The following is a 15,257-nucleotide window of genomic DNA, read 5'->3' on the forward strand; positions in this document are numbered from 1 at the left end:
ATACGTCCAATGAATCTTAGAAAAATATATAGAAATTTCATCTTCATGAGCCCATTCAACCCATATTACAGGACCCAAAGGAATGTGGGAAAATAATGAGAGTGACTCACGTGGTTAAGGGTTCATTGACTTGTTTGTATCTAGTCTTCAGTCATTCTGTGTTCAACTTAAATGCGTTGCTGTCTTGCTGATTGAAGGAAAGAAAAAAAATGAAGAAAGAAAACTAGTTTGACAAAAACAGGCACGAAATTACAATGCAGTTTCCTCATAACTATATATCTTGGAACAAATACTCATCAAGGAAACCTGGACAAACTATGAACAGCAAAAATCCATCGATCGATCCTCCACCATAATATCGTAGCGTTGTGAAACATTAAAATAATCATGCATTCGAATTCCTTCAAGCTCATCTTCCTTTGTACCCTTGTTATTTTGTTCAATTTCCCAACTACTAAAGCACAGGAGTCCCACGATTATCTTAACCAAATGTGCAGTGAAAGCGAAATCCCTGCCAACAGCACCTATGAAAAGAACCTGAGGACTCTCTTCTCTTCCTTATCTTCGAAGGCAACCGCCAAAACATTCTTCTACGACACAGTGGTGGGCAGAAACTCCTTTGACACGGTGTATGGTATGTTCATGTGCAGGGGTGATGTACCCTCTCAACTCTGTGGGCAGTGTGTGGTAAATGCAACCCACACCCGAGATTCAGAGCCAGGTTGTTCCAGGTCCATATGGGATGTGATTTGGTACGAGGAGTGCATGGTTCGGTATTCCAACGTCCCTTTCTACTCCAAAGTGGCCACACATCCCTTCTGTTACAAGTGGAGCTTGGCCAATATCTCCTCCAACCCAGCAAGTTTCATGAGTTTGTTGTACAACACCATGAACCAAACTGCACATGAAGCAGCCATTTCTGGTAACATGTACTCCACAAAGCAAGCAAACTATTCTAATTCTGAGACCCTATACTGTCTGGCTCAGTGCACACAAGACCTCTCACCCCAAAACTGCACAGCCTGTCTTACTCAAGCAATAGAGTACCTCCCAAACTGCTGTGAAGGAAAGCAAGGAGGTAGAGTTTTGTTTCCCAGTTGTAACATTAGGTATGAATTGTACCCTTTCTTCCGCAATGTCACGGATGAGGCACTACCAGAAGGAATTGTTCCTGAGACAAAATATTCACACACGGATTCAGAATATTCAGAAGATCCTGGCTATATTTCTCACAACTGCTCAACCGACCAAATCATTAACGATACTGCTTTCGAATCAAACCTCAAGACCCTCTTCTCTGATTTGACTTCCAACGCCACCAGTGGCAACAGAAACAGCAAAAGAGCGGGAGCGGGAACACTGCAAGGCTTCTTCACGTGTCGTGTCGACCTTTCTCGTACCCTTTGTGGAGAATGCGTCCAAAACGCAACGGAGAAAATATTCTCCGCGTGTGGTTTGGCTGCGGAGGGTGTGATTTGGTACAATCACTGCTGGCTTCGCTATTCAAATCGATCATTTGCCATGGAAACAAGTCCCAGCTATGTGGATCTGAATGTCACCGACACCGATAATCGGGTGCAATATTCCTCTCATGCTTTGACATTGATATCCAATAAATTAGCTGCAATGGCGGATGGCACGGGCCAAACTCTTGACAAATATCAAAGTGGAACATTGATATTGAATAATAAACAAAGGGTGTATATTCTTGCTCAGTGTGCATTGGATCTATCTAGTGAAGATTGCGGTGCCTGCCTAAGTGATATGATTGGATCAGCAATTCCATGGACTCGTTTGGGAAGCCTAGGTGGCAGAGTTCTGTATCCTACCTGTATTCTCCGCTTTGAACTGTTCCAGTTTTACGATCTGATTCCCACCACAGCAATCACTCATCCACTTCTACTAGCACCAGCATCAGGTTTTTATAATTTTCTTTTCAATAATCATACTCAAATATTTCGTCATTTAAGTATCATTCTAATATTATTTATTTTTCTTATTACATCATGAATTCTAAAATAAAATAAAAGATAAATATCCATTTATTTTATAAATTTCACAAATATTTTTCATTTCTTTTTATTTTTCTCTTACTCTCACATCATAAATTTTATAATATTTATATTCTTTTCTTTCTCTAAATCATCATAAACTATATAATACTTACTAATATAATAAGTGTCCGTAGAACCATTCATGGAAACTCTATCTTTCCTTCATTTTTCTTTCTTTTTCTTCACTCTAAATATGAAATAGCATATGTGTTCATGTAACATTTTTTTATGATTACGGTTTTATACTTTTTTAATCGGTACATGTTTTTTTATAATAAAATCAGTACAGTTTTTACTTTTTACAAGGCAGCTTTTATACTTCACGTATACGTGCATTTAAAAAATTTCAAAAACTTCACAACGATCATTAATTAAAATAAAGTGCATTAGTTTTTTACACAACTAGCAAAATTAAGATTGAGTAAAGTCTAAAATTCGAAATAAAATTAAATGAGATATTTATTGTTCTTATTATTATTATTAAACATAAACATGGCAAAGATTATTAAATAATAATAAAATATAAAATACGTAATTTTCTTTATTAATAATAAATAAATATCATAAATATAAAATATAATTTATATATTCAAAATATTATTTATTATAATTTTTAGTTATATATATAATTTTAATTACAATACACAGAGTAAAACTAATGCTAATTTTCATCAAATCTCTCCATGGTTCATAGATCTTATAATAAGTACTATTTATTCCTGTACAAAAATTTGAATTTTTTTTGAGAGTGTTTCGACGAAATTATTTTCCTTGTTAAATTACGTGATTTTATTTCAATATATCTACTTTTTATTTATATATTTTTTTATTAATTTTATCATTTAACTTTTTAATTAATTTTAAATTAGTGTTAATTTGATTTAAAATTTAAAATTTGATAAACTGCATCAAACTAAAGATAGTTTTTAAATAGAATATACTTAGTCAATTTTAATTTAAATTAAAATTTAAAATTCAATATTTGTCTCGTACGTCGTATCAATAAAGATAACCTGTGTCAATTCAAAAAGTTTATTTTCATAACTTTTTTATTCTTATGGAGTTGGCTAGTTTGTCCCAAGCTAAAATGAACTTAACAACCTTCATCATACCTAATTGGTGCAAACTACTTTTAGATGGTTGCAAGTATTAATTGAACCAATTAGGAATGATGAAGTAATGGTTGTTTAATTTTATTTTTCCTTGTACATGCAGTAGTAAATTAAGCAAAATCCTTTCTAAAAGTCTTAATTTTTTAATTTATTTTTACATTATTTTAATTTTTTATTTCAACATAATAAAATAAGATGTTAAAATTCAATAACAAAAACATCTATTTTTTATTGTGTATTTATTTATAAACTTTACTTAAATTTAAAAATACATTTAATATATGAGAAACTTATAATAAATATATCTAAATTGAAGATGCATGTTACTCTATAGTCTATCCTATCCATTGTACCCAAAAAAAAGTCTATATGATATTAAATATAAGACATTTATAACTAATTCATAATTATTAAAAAAATTGATTACTTTAGTTATTAACATTACGTTTGTAATTGTAATTTCTTTTCAAAGCAATCCTTAAATAATTAATGTATGAAAAAGAATAATATATAATGGTACAGATTCTATTTTAAAATTAAACTCTTCAATTATCCAATCCTCATAAGAGATGAAAATAAGACAAACAGTTAATAACATTTATTAGTTATGGATTGAAATAATTAAGAGTATTTTGATTAAAAATAAAAGTTAATACTAGGAACATTTAAAAAAGACTTTTATAATACAAAGGAATCTCTAAAGAAAAGGGAGTACAAAAGAATAAGGTAATTTCTAAATAATAATATTTTATATTTAGGGACGAGTATTATGTTTTACGAAGTAAGCTTCACTAATTTATTCTAGGTTATAATGTTAGTGTATACTTTAGATCTCTGGTAAAGTAATTTGTTTTCCTGTAAGTATGTGGTGGAGAGTTTGACTTTTAGTGGTATGTATGAAAAAGATTTTGTTAAAAAGAATTTGTTGAGAAAAATATAATTCCACAAAATGAAATTAGTCTTTCACAGGTGATATTCTTATTGAAAAAAAAAAAGTAATTTTCCTTTCTCTCTATTTATTTTTTTATATGAGTCACTATGCTATGAGTTTTTTATTAGAAAAAAATTAAAATAATAAAAATAAAAGTAACATATCTAAATAATAAAACATATATTACTTAAGTTATTATTTATAAGACTCAATTATTTAATTTATTAAAATTAAAAATAAAAAAGTGGTAAATTTTTTTAAGCAAAAGAAATAACATTAGTAAGAGTACAAAGAGTGTACTCTAGAAATTTTATGATTTTGATGAAATAGTTTGTCTTTTATTATTGTATAGTAATATTTGAATTATAAGATTTGTAATGTTAAAAGAGATAATAGTCATCGTAAAAGAATCATATCTAAAAGGTTTAATGTTGTACTTATCTTTGTTGATATAATATTTATTTAACAAACATTAAATTATGAATATAAAATTTAGATTTATACTACTAATAATAATAAAGCACTTCTTTTCTTGCTATCAATTCACCATGTGCCTTTTTTTTAATGTAGGAAAAGGTCGATCACGAACTATTATCTTGATCCTTACCTCCGCCATCATTGTTTTGGGGGTACTTTTCACCTTTTGCTACTATTTGATTCGAAGAAAAGCAAGGAATAATAAAACTATTCTCAGAGAAAACTGTAAGTATAGTAAAAAAAATGAAATTTTAATACTAACTTTTCAATTAGAAAACTTAAAGAAGTTTAGGTGGCTTTTTGGAGTTTGAGTGTTTATTTTCTGTTTTATTTTTTATTTTTTGCAAATAATTTTTATTTTCAAAATTTTAAGATTTATAAAATATGTATTAAGAAAAAAAGTTCTTCATTAGGTTTTCACTTATTCCGAAAAAGCTAAAAGTATTGATTTGTTATTTTTATTTTTTGGTCTATTTTAAAATAATTCTAGAGAAAATATTTTCTAAATTTTAAGTAAACGTATTTTCACTTATTTTATATTTTCTTTATAAATGAAAACAGAAAAAAATATTCAAATCAAGCGCCACCTTATAAATTTAGCTTAATGATTGAAGTATTTTCATTTATATAGTTGGACATGAAAGTTCCACCATAGAGTCATTGCAATTCAATTTGCCAACAATTGTAGCAGCTACAAACAACTTTTCATATGAGAACAAGATTGGCAAAGGAGGATTTGGGGAAGTTTATAAGGTAGAAGAAAATGTGTTAAATTTATTTCTTATATGTTCCTACTTTTAACTTATAAATATCTACATTTTTAGGGCATTCTTAGCGATGAAAGACCAATAGCAGTAAAGAGGCTCTCAAGAACTTCAAAGCAAGGTGTAGAGGAGTTTAAAAATGAGGTTTTGTTGATAGCCAAACTTCAACATAGAAATTTAGTGACATTTATTGGATTTTGTCTTGAAGAGCAAGAGAAAATACTTATATATGAATACGTGCCAAACAAGAGTCTCGACTACTTCTTATTTGGTTTGATCCTTTAGACCTCTCTTTAGTTTTTTAAAGCTTAACATTCATACATTATGTATTTAAGATATTAACTATATTATATCTTAAACCTATGAATATCACTGAATTTACTCATATAATGAATATTTCTTGTGTAGATACTAAATTAGAAAAGATTTTGACTTGGTCTGAGCGTCACAAAATCATAGAAGGAATTGCTCGAGGAATTTTATATTTACACGAATATTCTCGACTTAAAATTATACATCGTGATCTTAAACCTAGTAATGTACTATTAGACAAAAATATGAATCCAAAGATTTCAGATTTTGGACTTGCTAAAATTGTTGAACTAGATCAACAAGAAGGAAGTACAAATAGAATTATTGGAACATAGTAAGTTTTGAATACTCTCATTCCTTACTGTCCTTTGCATGATATTTTTAAGATTTTTTTTTTAATTTTCCCATAATTTTGCAGCGGCTTTATGGCTCCAGAGTATGCTATGTTTGGACAATTTTCTGAGAAATCGGATGTATACAGTTTTGGAGTTATGGTTCTCGAGATTATTAGTGGGAAAAAGAATATAAGTTCATATGAACCACGTCGTGTTGTTGATGATGGCCTTTTAAAATTTGTGAGTGCAATAATCTTACAATATTTCCCCTTTATTTTTACCCATGCTTAGTGTACAATTAAGTCAATCTAAGAGTAGGAAAGTGTAATTAATGATTTGCCTAACTTACATATTGTTACAGTTCTGGAGACATTGGAGGGATGAAACACCATTCAACACATTAGACGAAAAATTAAAGGAAAGTTATTCTGAAATTGAAGTCATCAAATGCATTCAAATTGGTTTATTATGTGTTCAAGAAGATCCAAATGCTAGACCAACAATGATGTCAATTGTCTCATATCTCAATAATCACTCGATTGAGTTGCCAACTCCACATGAACCAACCTTTTTCTTATACAATAGAATGGATCCAATTGCCTATGAATCAAATTCAGGGCAATCTTCCAACAGTTTCATATCATCCTCTATCAATGAAATGTCTATAAGTACATTCTACCCTAGATAATTCATTTTTGTATATCATTATCTGTCATGCATGTTTTAATTTATTATAAACTCTGGATTCAAGTTATTGGCAAAATTTTGGATGATAAACTTCTGTTCCCTAGTCGTTCCAATCTTGTTTGGGCAGATTGGCTATAGCAGAAAACAAAGGTGGATGGAGTGCTCTTAGTAACCACTCTTTGGAGTATCTGGTTATCAGGAATGATGAACTCGTTTTTGTTATACCAGCTTGTGTCTAAGATTCAAGCATTAATTGGAACGATATTGCGGGCGTTTGAAACCCTAGGGAGCTTAATCATCACTCGCGTCAAGAAAGACTTGTCAGTTGCATTAATTTGTACCAGCTTAAGCATTGGAAGCTGGTACACACTTTTCATACATATTTTTATTGGTTAAAATATATAAAAAATTAGAAAAGCATAATACAAACTCATTAAATAAAATATGAAATCAATTGAATTTTATGATTTTTAATAAATTTTTACCGATCAATATATTTGAAAGAGTATGTATGTGACTCTATCATTTCTCTATCTCCTACCCTTTCATTATCAATGAGGAAGATATTTCTTTCTTCAATAGCAATGTTAATTATTTTCTCTTTTGTAGTTTTCTGCAGTTGCTATTTACAGACTTTCCCCGATCGTTCGCATTCACAGTCTCGCTTTTGCATTCTTTAATTTAATTCTTGTGGAATCATTTTAACTAAAGAAAAGTCATGCATCCTTGGAAATTATAAAAAATTTCCGGAGAAAATACTGTCTCATATGAAAAAAAACGTGGGCTGTTGACTTCGTTGACTTGCTTTCACCACCAGTCCTTGATTGTCATGCCAAATTATACGTCCAATGAATCTTATGGAAAAATATATAGAAATTTCATCTTCATGAGCCCATTCAACCCATATTACAGGACCCAAAGGAATGTGAACAACCTCTGGGAAAATAATGAGAGTGAATCACGTGGTTAAGGGTTCATTGACTTGTTTGTAACTAGTCTTCAGTCAGTGCCGTGTTAAATTAAAAAATTGAATCCGTTGCTGTCTTGCTGATTGAAGGAAAGAAAAAAAATGAAGAAAGAAAACTAGTTTGACAAAAACAGGCACGAAATTACATTGCAGTTTCCTCATAACTATATATCTTGGAACAAATACTCATCAAGGAAACCTGGACAAACTATGAACAGCAAAAATCCATCGATCAATCCTCCACCATAATATCGTAGTGTTGTGAAACATTAAAATAATCATGCATTCGAATTCCTTCAAGCTCATCTTCCTTTTTACCCTTATTATTTTGTTCAATTTCCCAACTACTAAAGCACAGGAGTCCCACGATTATCTTAACCAACTGTGCACTGACAGCCAAACCCCTGCCAACAGCACCTATGAAAAGAACCTGAGGACTCTCTTATCTTCCTTATCTTCGAAGGCAACCGCCAAAACATTCTTCTACGACACAGTGGTGGGCAGAAACTCCTTTGACACGGTGTATGGTATGTTCATGTGCAGGGGTGATGTACCCTCTCAACTCTGTGGGCAGTGTGTGGAAAATGCAACCCACATCAAATATTCAGAGCCAGATTGTTCCAGGTCCATATGGGATGTAATTTGGTACGAGGAGTGCATGGTTCGGTATTCCAACGTCTCTTTCTTCTCCAAAGTGGCCACACATCCCTTCGGTTACGAGTCGAGCTTGGCCAATATCTCCTCCAACCCAGCAAGTTTCATGAGTTTGTTGTACAACACCATGAACCAAACTGCACATGAAGCAGCCATTTCTGGTAACATGTACTCCACAAAGCAAGCAAACTATTCTAATTCTGAGACCCTATACTGTCTGGCTCAGTGCACACAAGACCTCTCACCCCAAAACTGCACAGCCTGTCTTACTCAAGCAATAGAGTACCTCCCAGACTGCTGTGAAGGAAAGCAAGGAGGTAGAGTTGTGTTTCCCAGTTGTAACATTAGGTTTGAATTGTACCCTTTCTTCCGCAATGTCACGGATGAGGCACTACCAGAAGGAATTGTTCCTGAGACAAAATATTCACACACGGATTCAGAATATTCAGAAGATCCTGGCTATATTTCTCACAACTGCTCAACCGACCAAATCATTAACGATACTGCTTTCGAATCAAACCTCAAGACCCTCTTCTCTGACTTGACTTCCAACGCCACCAGTGGCAACAGAAACAGAAAAAAAGCGGGAACACTGCAAGGCTTCTTCACGTGTCGTGTCGACCTTTCTCGTACCCTTTGTGGAGAATGCGTCCAAAACGCAACGGAGAAAATATTCTCCACGTGTGGTTTGGCTGCGGAGGGTGTGATTTGGTACAATCACTGCTGGCTTCGCTATTCAAATCGATCCTTTGCCATGGAAACAAGTCCCAGCTATGTGGATCTGAATGTCACCGACACCGATAATCGGGTGCAATATTCCTCTCATGCTTTGACATTGATATCCAATAAATTAGCTGCAATGGCGGATGGCACGGGCCAAATTCTTGACAAATATCAAAATGGAACATTGATATTGAATAATAAACAAAGGGTTTATATTCTTGCTCAGTGTGCATTGGATCTAACTAGTGATGATTGCGGTGCCTGCCTAAGTGATATGATTGGATCAGCAATTCCATGGACTCGTTTGGGAAGCCTAGGTGGCAGAGTTCTGTATCCTACCTGTATTCTCCGCTTTGAACTGTTCCAGTTTTACGATCTGATTCCCACCACAGCAATTACTCATCCACTTCTACTAGCACCAGCATCAGGTTATTACAATTTTCTTTTTAAAAAAGACTTTTATAATACAAAGAAATCTCTAAAGAAAAGGGAGTAGAAAAGAATAAGGTGATTTCTAAACAATAATATTTTGTATTTAGGGACGAGCATTATGTTTTTTACGAAGTAAGCTTCACTAATTTATTCTAGGTTATAATGTTAGTGTATACTTTAGATCTCTGGTAAAGTAATTTGTTTTCCATGTAAGTATGCATGTGATGGAGAGTTTGACTTTTAGTGGTATGTATGAAAAAGATTTTGTTAAAAAGAATTTGTTGAGAAAAATATAATTCCACAAAATGAAATTAGTCTTTCACAGGTGATATTCTTATTGAAAAAAAAAGTAATTTGCCTTTCTCTCTATTTTTTTTTTTAGAAGAGTCACTATGCTATGAGTCTTTTATTGGACAAAAAAAATTAAAACAATAAAAATGAAAGTAACATATCTAAATAATAAAATATATATTACCTATATTCTTATTTATAAGACTCAATTACTTAAATAAGACTCAATTACTTAATGAATTAAGATTAAAAAAAATGTACAAAGAGTGTACTCTAGAAATTTTATGATTTTGATGAAATAGTTTATCTTTTATTAGTGTATAGTAATATTTGAATTAAGATTTGTAATTTTGAAAGAGATAATATTCATCGTAAAAGAATCATATCTAAAAGGTCTAATGTTGCACTTATCTTTGTTGATATAATCTTTATTTAACAAACATTAAATTATGAATATAAAATTTAGATTTATACTACCAATAATAATAAAGCACTTCTTTTCTTGCTATCAATTCACCATGTGACTTTTTTTTAATGTAGGAAAAGGTCGATCACGAACTATTATCTTGATCCTTACCTCCGCCATCATTGTTTTGGGGGTACTTTTCACCTTTTGCTACTATTCGATTAGAAGAAAAGCAAGGAATAATAAAACTATTCTCAGAGAAAACTGTAAGTATAGTAAAAAAATGAAATTTTAATACTAACTTTTCAATTAGAAAACTTAAAGAAGTTTAGGTGGCTTTTGGAGTTTGAGTGTTTATCTTCTGTTTTATTTTTTATTTTTGCAAATCATTTTTATTTTCAAAATTTTAAGATTTATAAAATATGTATTAAGAAAAAAGTTCTTTAAGGTGTTATTACGTTTTCACTTATTCAGAAAAAGCTAAAAATATTGATTTGTTATTTTTATTTTTTGGTCTATTTTAAAATAATTCTAGAGAAAATATTTTCTAAATTTTTAGTACATGTATTTTCACTATTATTTATATTTTCTTTATAAATGAAAACAGAAAAAATATTCAAATCAAGCGCCACCTTACAAATTTAGCTTAATGATTCAAGTATTTTCATTTATATAGTTGGACATGAAAGTTCCTCCATAGAGTCATTGCAATTCAATTTGCCAACAATTGTAGCAGCTACAAACAACTTTTCATATGAGAACAAGATTGGCAAAGGAGGATTTGGGGAAGTTTATAAGGTAGAAGAAAATGTGTTAAATTTATTTCTTATATGTTCCTATTTTTAACTTATAAATATCTACATTTTTAGGGCATTCTTAGTGATGGAAGACCAATAGCAGTAAAGAGGCTCTCAAGAACTTCAAAGCAAGGTGTAGAGGAGTTTAAAAATGAGGTTTTGTTGATAGCCAAACTTCAACACAGAAATTTAGTGACATTTATTGGATTTTGTCTTGAAGAGCAAGAGAAAATACTTATATATGAATACGTGCCAAACAAGAGTCTCGACTACTTTTTATTTGGTTTGATCCTTTAGACCTCTCTTTAGTTTTTTAAAGCTTAACATTCATACATTATGTATTTAAGATATTAACTATATTATATCTTAAACATATGAATATCACTGAATTTACTCACATAATGAATATTTCTTGTGTAGATACTAAACTAGAAAAGGTTTTGACTTGGTCTGAGCGTTACAAAATCATAGAAGGAATTGCTCGAGGAATTCTATATTTACACGAATATTCTCGACTTAAAATTATACATCGTGATCTTAAACCTAGTAATGTACTATTAGACAAAAATATGAATCCAAAGATTTCAGATTTTGGACTAGCTAAAATTGTTGAACTAGATCAACAAGAAGGAAGTACAAATAGAATTATTGGAACATAGTAAGTTTTGAATACTCTCATTCCTTACTGTCCTTTGCATGATATTTTTAAGATTTTTTTTTTAATTTTCCCTTAATTTTGCAGCGGCTTTATGGCTCCAGAGTATGCTATGTTTGGACAATTTTCTGAGAAATCGGATGTATACAGTTTTGGAGTTATGGTTCTCGAGATTATTAGTGGGAAAAAGAATATAAGTTCATATGAACCACGTCGTGTTGTTGATGATGGCCTTTTAAAATTTGTGAGTGCAATAATCTTACAATATTTCCCCTTTATTTTTACCCATGCTTAGTGTACAATTAAGTCAATCTAAGAGTAGGAAAGTGTAATTAATGATTTGCCTAACTTACATATTGTTACAGTTCTGGAGACATTGGAGGGATGAAACACCATTCAACACATTAGATGCAAAATTAAAGGAAAGTTATTCTGAAATTGAAGTCATCAAATGCATTCAAATTGGTTTATTATGTGTTCAAGAAGATCCAAATGCTAGACCAACAATGATGTCAATTGTCTCATATCTCAACAATCACTCGATTGAGTTGCCAACTCCACATGAACCAACCTTTTTCTTATACAATAGAATGGATCCAATTGCCTATGAATCAAATTCAGGGCAATCTTCCAACAGTTTCATATCATCCTCTATCAATGAAATGTCTATAAGTACATTCTACCCTAGATAATTCATTTTTGTATATCATTATCTGTCATGCATGTTTTAATTTATTATAAAACCTTATATGGGACTTAATTATGTCATAGAGGTCAAAATATGAAGTATGTTTTATGATGTTGGTTTTCTCAAAATGTGTAAAGCTTTTGGACTTAAACTCTAGTCTTTACTACTGGTTGGTTGTACCTTATGTATTAAGACGTTTTTATGTTGACCTATGACATGTCTTATGCGCTTAGCTTAAGTTTTCTTATTTAAGTAATAAATAAAATTTATTTTGCTGATAAAAAAAGAAAGTACAAATATAAAATACCTGTAAAGAAATAATGTATGCATTTTGTTTCAATTTTCAATAACTTTTACATTAGAATTCTTAATAAGACTTTAAAAAATACCTATCAACTTTCGGCTAAACATAAGGAGCTTATAAGCTCCTTCAACTATCTTAGAAGTTATTTTGGTCAAAATAAATTTGTTTGGTATGCATGTTTATTTTGGTATTTTATTTTTTATAAGTTGTGATTTTATTTGATAAAACTAGTTGATAAGTTAGGTAAAACTTATAATTTATAAGTTAAGAATTGAAAAATTAGAAGTTAATTGAAACCTAAAAGCTTATAAACTAACTGATTTAATCTAAAGTGTTTGATAAGACTAATGGATAAATATTGAATGATGTAACAAAATATATTTAATATTTTTTACATTTAATTTTATTTCTAATAGCTTATATTCTTAAAAAGTAGGATAATGATTTTTAAATTTTGTATTATAAGAAAATGATAAAGATGCAGTGATTTTGCTCACGTTGTTTAAACTCAAATTTTTTATTTTTTTCAAAAAAACTAAAATGAAATGAAATCACTACTAAAAAATAGAAAATGAAATGAAATCACCCTTGTTAACATTGGTTTTTGAAAAAATCGATATTAATAAACTTATGTTAATATCGATTTTCTGAAAAAAAATTGATGTTAATAAACTTGTTATTTATGAATATGTCATCGCATTTTATTTAATATTGGATTTATCAAAAAATTGATATTAATGTAACAATTTTAAAATCATTATTTGTAGCATTGAATAACTTTTATTGTTTAAAATCATTTTCTTACATTTAAATACTTTAATAAAATTATTTTAAAACAAAAAAATTAAAAAATATTTTTAGAATTTTCTTAAACATTTATTTTTTTTATTTATACAAGAATAACTTAGATGTATACATCTCTCACTTGCATCATGATACAAATCGGATCTTTTATTTTGAACTAATCATATATATTTAAAATTTCATTTAGATTATGTTATATAATTAAAAAAATAATTGAGCAAATAATTGTAAAATTGATATGATTCAAGTAATTTTTAACTTTAATGCGATCATGATAATTGGCGAGTTGACTATGTATACATGTAAGAATAATAAACTAGAAAGAGAAGTTTTCCAAACCTAAGAGGATTTTTAATAAATTAAATAAAAGGGTAAAATAAAATTTTAAATAAAATTATAAAGATAAAATTAAAAATAATAAAAAATTAAGTAGTTTTTAAACTAGTTTATTTTCCACACGTTACTTTTCATGCTTATCAAATAAAATGCTAAGGATTCGTCAAGGTGTTACATGACTTAGACAGACATTCGCAGACTCACCACTCCGACGTTTTACTTTGCCGACGAGATCTCGATTGTACTTGGCGCTCGACAACGGAAAGGGGAAGGGGGAAGACGATAGAGAGAGGTCAATCGATGGGTTTGTTTGTGTTTGGCGTTGGGTTTGATTTTGAACTAATCTGGCATTGAAGTATGTTTGTTTGATTTGAATAATCTGTTGCTGTGATTTTATTTATTTATCGAGTTTAGGAAATGAAGAATTTTCTTCTTACACTAGGGAAGCAATTTCTGGCGGTGAGGTAAAAGTAGCAGCCTGCAGCCCTGAGGTTGGAGCTTGGTTTTTCCAAATAGCTAGAGGAATCACTAATGGAAAATAGAACGGCTTGGGGATAGTGAGAACAAATTGTTACGGGCATGCAGTCCTATCATTTTCCTAATTAATTTTACAAATTATTTTATTTTTCTAAATAATTTTAAATAAATATCATGATATCTTTCTCAGCTCTATCATGATGTTATATGTTTCTTTAAAAAAATCATGATATTCCACGTCAACATTTTATTTAATATTATGTGTCAATTAGTTAGCAAATGAACCTAAATTACATAATTAAAATATAGTAATGAACTAACGGGGACCAAATTTGCTGGGGGGAAAAATGAAAGGACTTCACATTCAATAAATAGTAAAGGAACCAAATGCAATTAACCCTTCAATATATTCATTACTAAATACTTCGTGAGAATCACAATATTGTATACGTATTTTGTAGTCCAATTTTCTTTGCCTTGTTAAACGATCTAAGAGTCATTAACAAATTTCTAATATAAAAAGATATTTTATATTTGAAAACTGAAACAAATCAAACTTCAATTTTTTAGGTATTTTATATTTGTACTTTCTTCTGTGATAAGCTAACTGAATTTTATTACTTAAAAAAGAGAAAACATTAGCATAAGGCATGTCATAGGTCAACATTAAATGGTCTACTATACAAAGCTATAACTAGTAAAGACACACCAAGTTAAAACTGCCTAAACTAAAATCAAAAGCCCTATATAATCTAAGAAAACACAAAACATATACTACATAATTTGTCCATTTGTCCCCTATGACACAATTTGTCAAATAATATTTTAGGATTAATTAAGTTTTTCATATCTTAAAAATATGTCATTTTTATATTACTATCTAACATTATTTTTTTTAATTAAGTATCGAAAAAAAATTTGTTTCAATTTAATTACTACCTATTGTTAGTCCTCTTTTATTAAGTGATGGTATGACAAACAAAATGTTATGTCATCACGCCTAATCATTGACACATAATTAAAGGTGGTGACGTGTCAATAAGGTCTCAAT

General features: G+C 30.1%; 2 protein-coding genes across 2 annotated transcripts; both read left to right on the forward strand.

Moving 5' to 3' along the window:
• Window positions 1-259: 259 nt before the first annotated feature.
• Window positions 260-6,739, forward strand: CRK59 (cysteine-rich receptor-like protein kinase). Its single transcript, NM_001370612.1, has 7 exons — window positions 260-1,918; window positions 4,668-4,799; window positions 5,206-5,327; window positions 5,399-5,609; window positions 5,747-5,984; window positions 6,069-6,225; window positions 6,347-6,739. The coding sequence occupies exons 1-7, from the start codon at window positions 388-390 to the stop codon at window positions 6,671-6,673; spliced, it is 2,718 nt and encodes a 905-aa protein (NP_001357541.1). The 5' UTR covers window positions 260-387; the 3' UTR covers window positions 6,674-6,739.
• Window positions 6,740-7,840: 1,101 nt separating this feature from the next.
• Window positions 7,841-12,451, forward strand: CRK60 (cysteine-rich receptor-like protein kinase). The gene is made up of 7 exons (XM_006602679.3): window positions 7,841-9,444; window positions 10,280-10,411; window positions 10,822-10,943; window positions 11,015-11,225; window positions 11,363-11,600; window positions 11,685-11,841; window positions 11,963-12,451. The coding sequence occupies exons 1-7, from the start codon at window positions 7,920-7,922 to the stop codon at window positions 12,287-12,289; spliced, it is 2,712 nt and encodes a 903-aa protein (XP_006602742.1). The 5' UTR covers window positions 7,841-7,919; the 3' UTR covers window positions 12,290-12,451.
• Window positions 12,452-15,257: the final 2,806 nt, after the last annotated feature.

This window comes from Glycine max, chromosome 18 (genome assembly GCF_000004515.6).
Source record: "Glycine max cultivar Williams 82 chromosome 18, Glycine_max_v4.0, whole genome shotgun sequence".
Classification (NCBI taxonomy): domain Eukaryota; kingdom Viridiplantae; phylum Streptophyta; class Magnoliopsida; order Fabales; family Fabaceae; genus Glycine; species Glycine max.

Bases quoted from the DNA above. Each gene is read 5' to 3' on its own strand.
- CRK59 (NM_001370612.1), top strand. From the start codon at position 388: ATGCATTCGAATTCCTTCAAGCTCATCTTCCTTTGTACCCTTGTTATT. The intron at 5,328-5,398 runs GTAGAAGAAAAT...CTACATTTTTAG, and splicing joins GATTTGGGGAAGTTTATAAG to GGCATTCTTAGCGATGAAAG. The intron at 5,610-5,746 runs GTTTGATCCTTT...TTTCTTGTGTAG, and splicing joins TCTCGACTACTTCTTATTTG to ATACTAAATTAGAAAAGATT.
- CRK60 (XM_006602679.3), top strand. From the start codon at position 7,920: ATGCATTCGAATTCCTTCAAGCTCATCTTCCTTTTTACCCTTATTATT. The intron at 10,944-11,014 runs GTAGAAGAAAAT...CTACATTTTTAG, and splicing joins GATTTGGGGAAGTTTATAAG to GGCATTCTTAGTGATGGAAG. The intron at 11,226-11,362 runs GTTTGATCCTTT...TTTCTTGTGTAG, and splicing joins TCTCGACTACTTTTTATTTG to ATACTAAACTAGAAAAGGTT.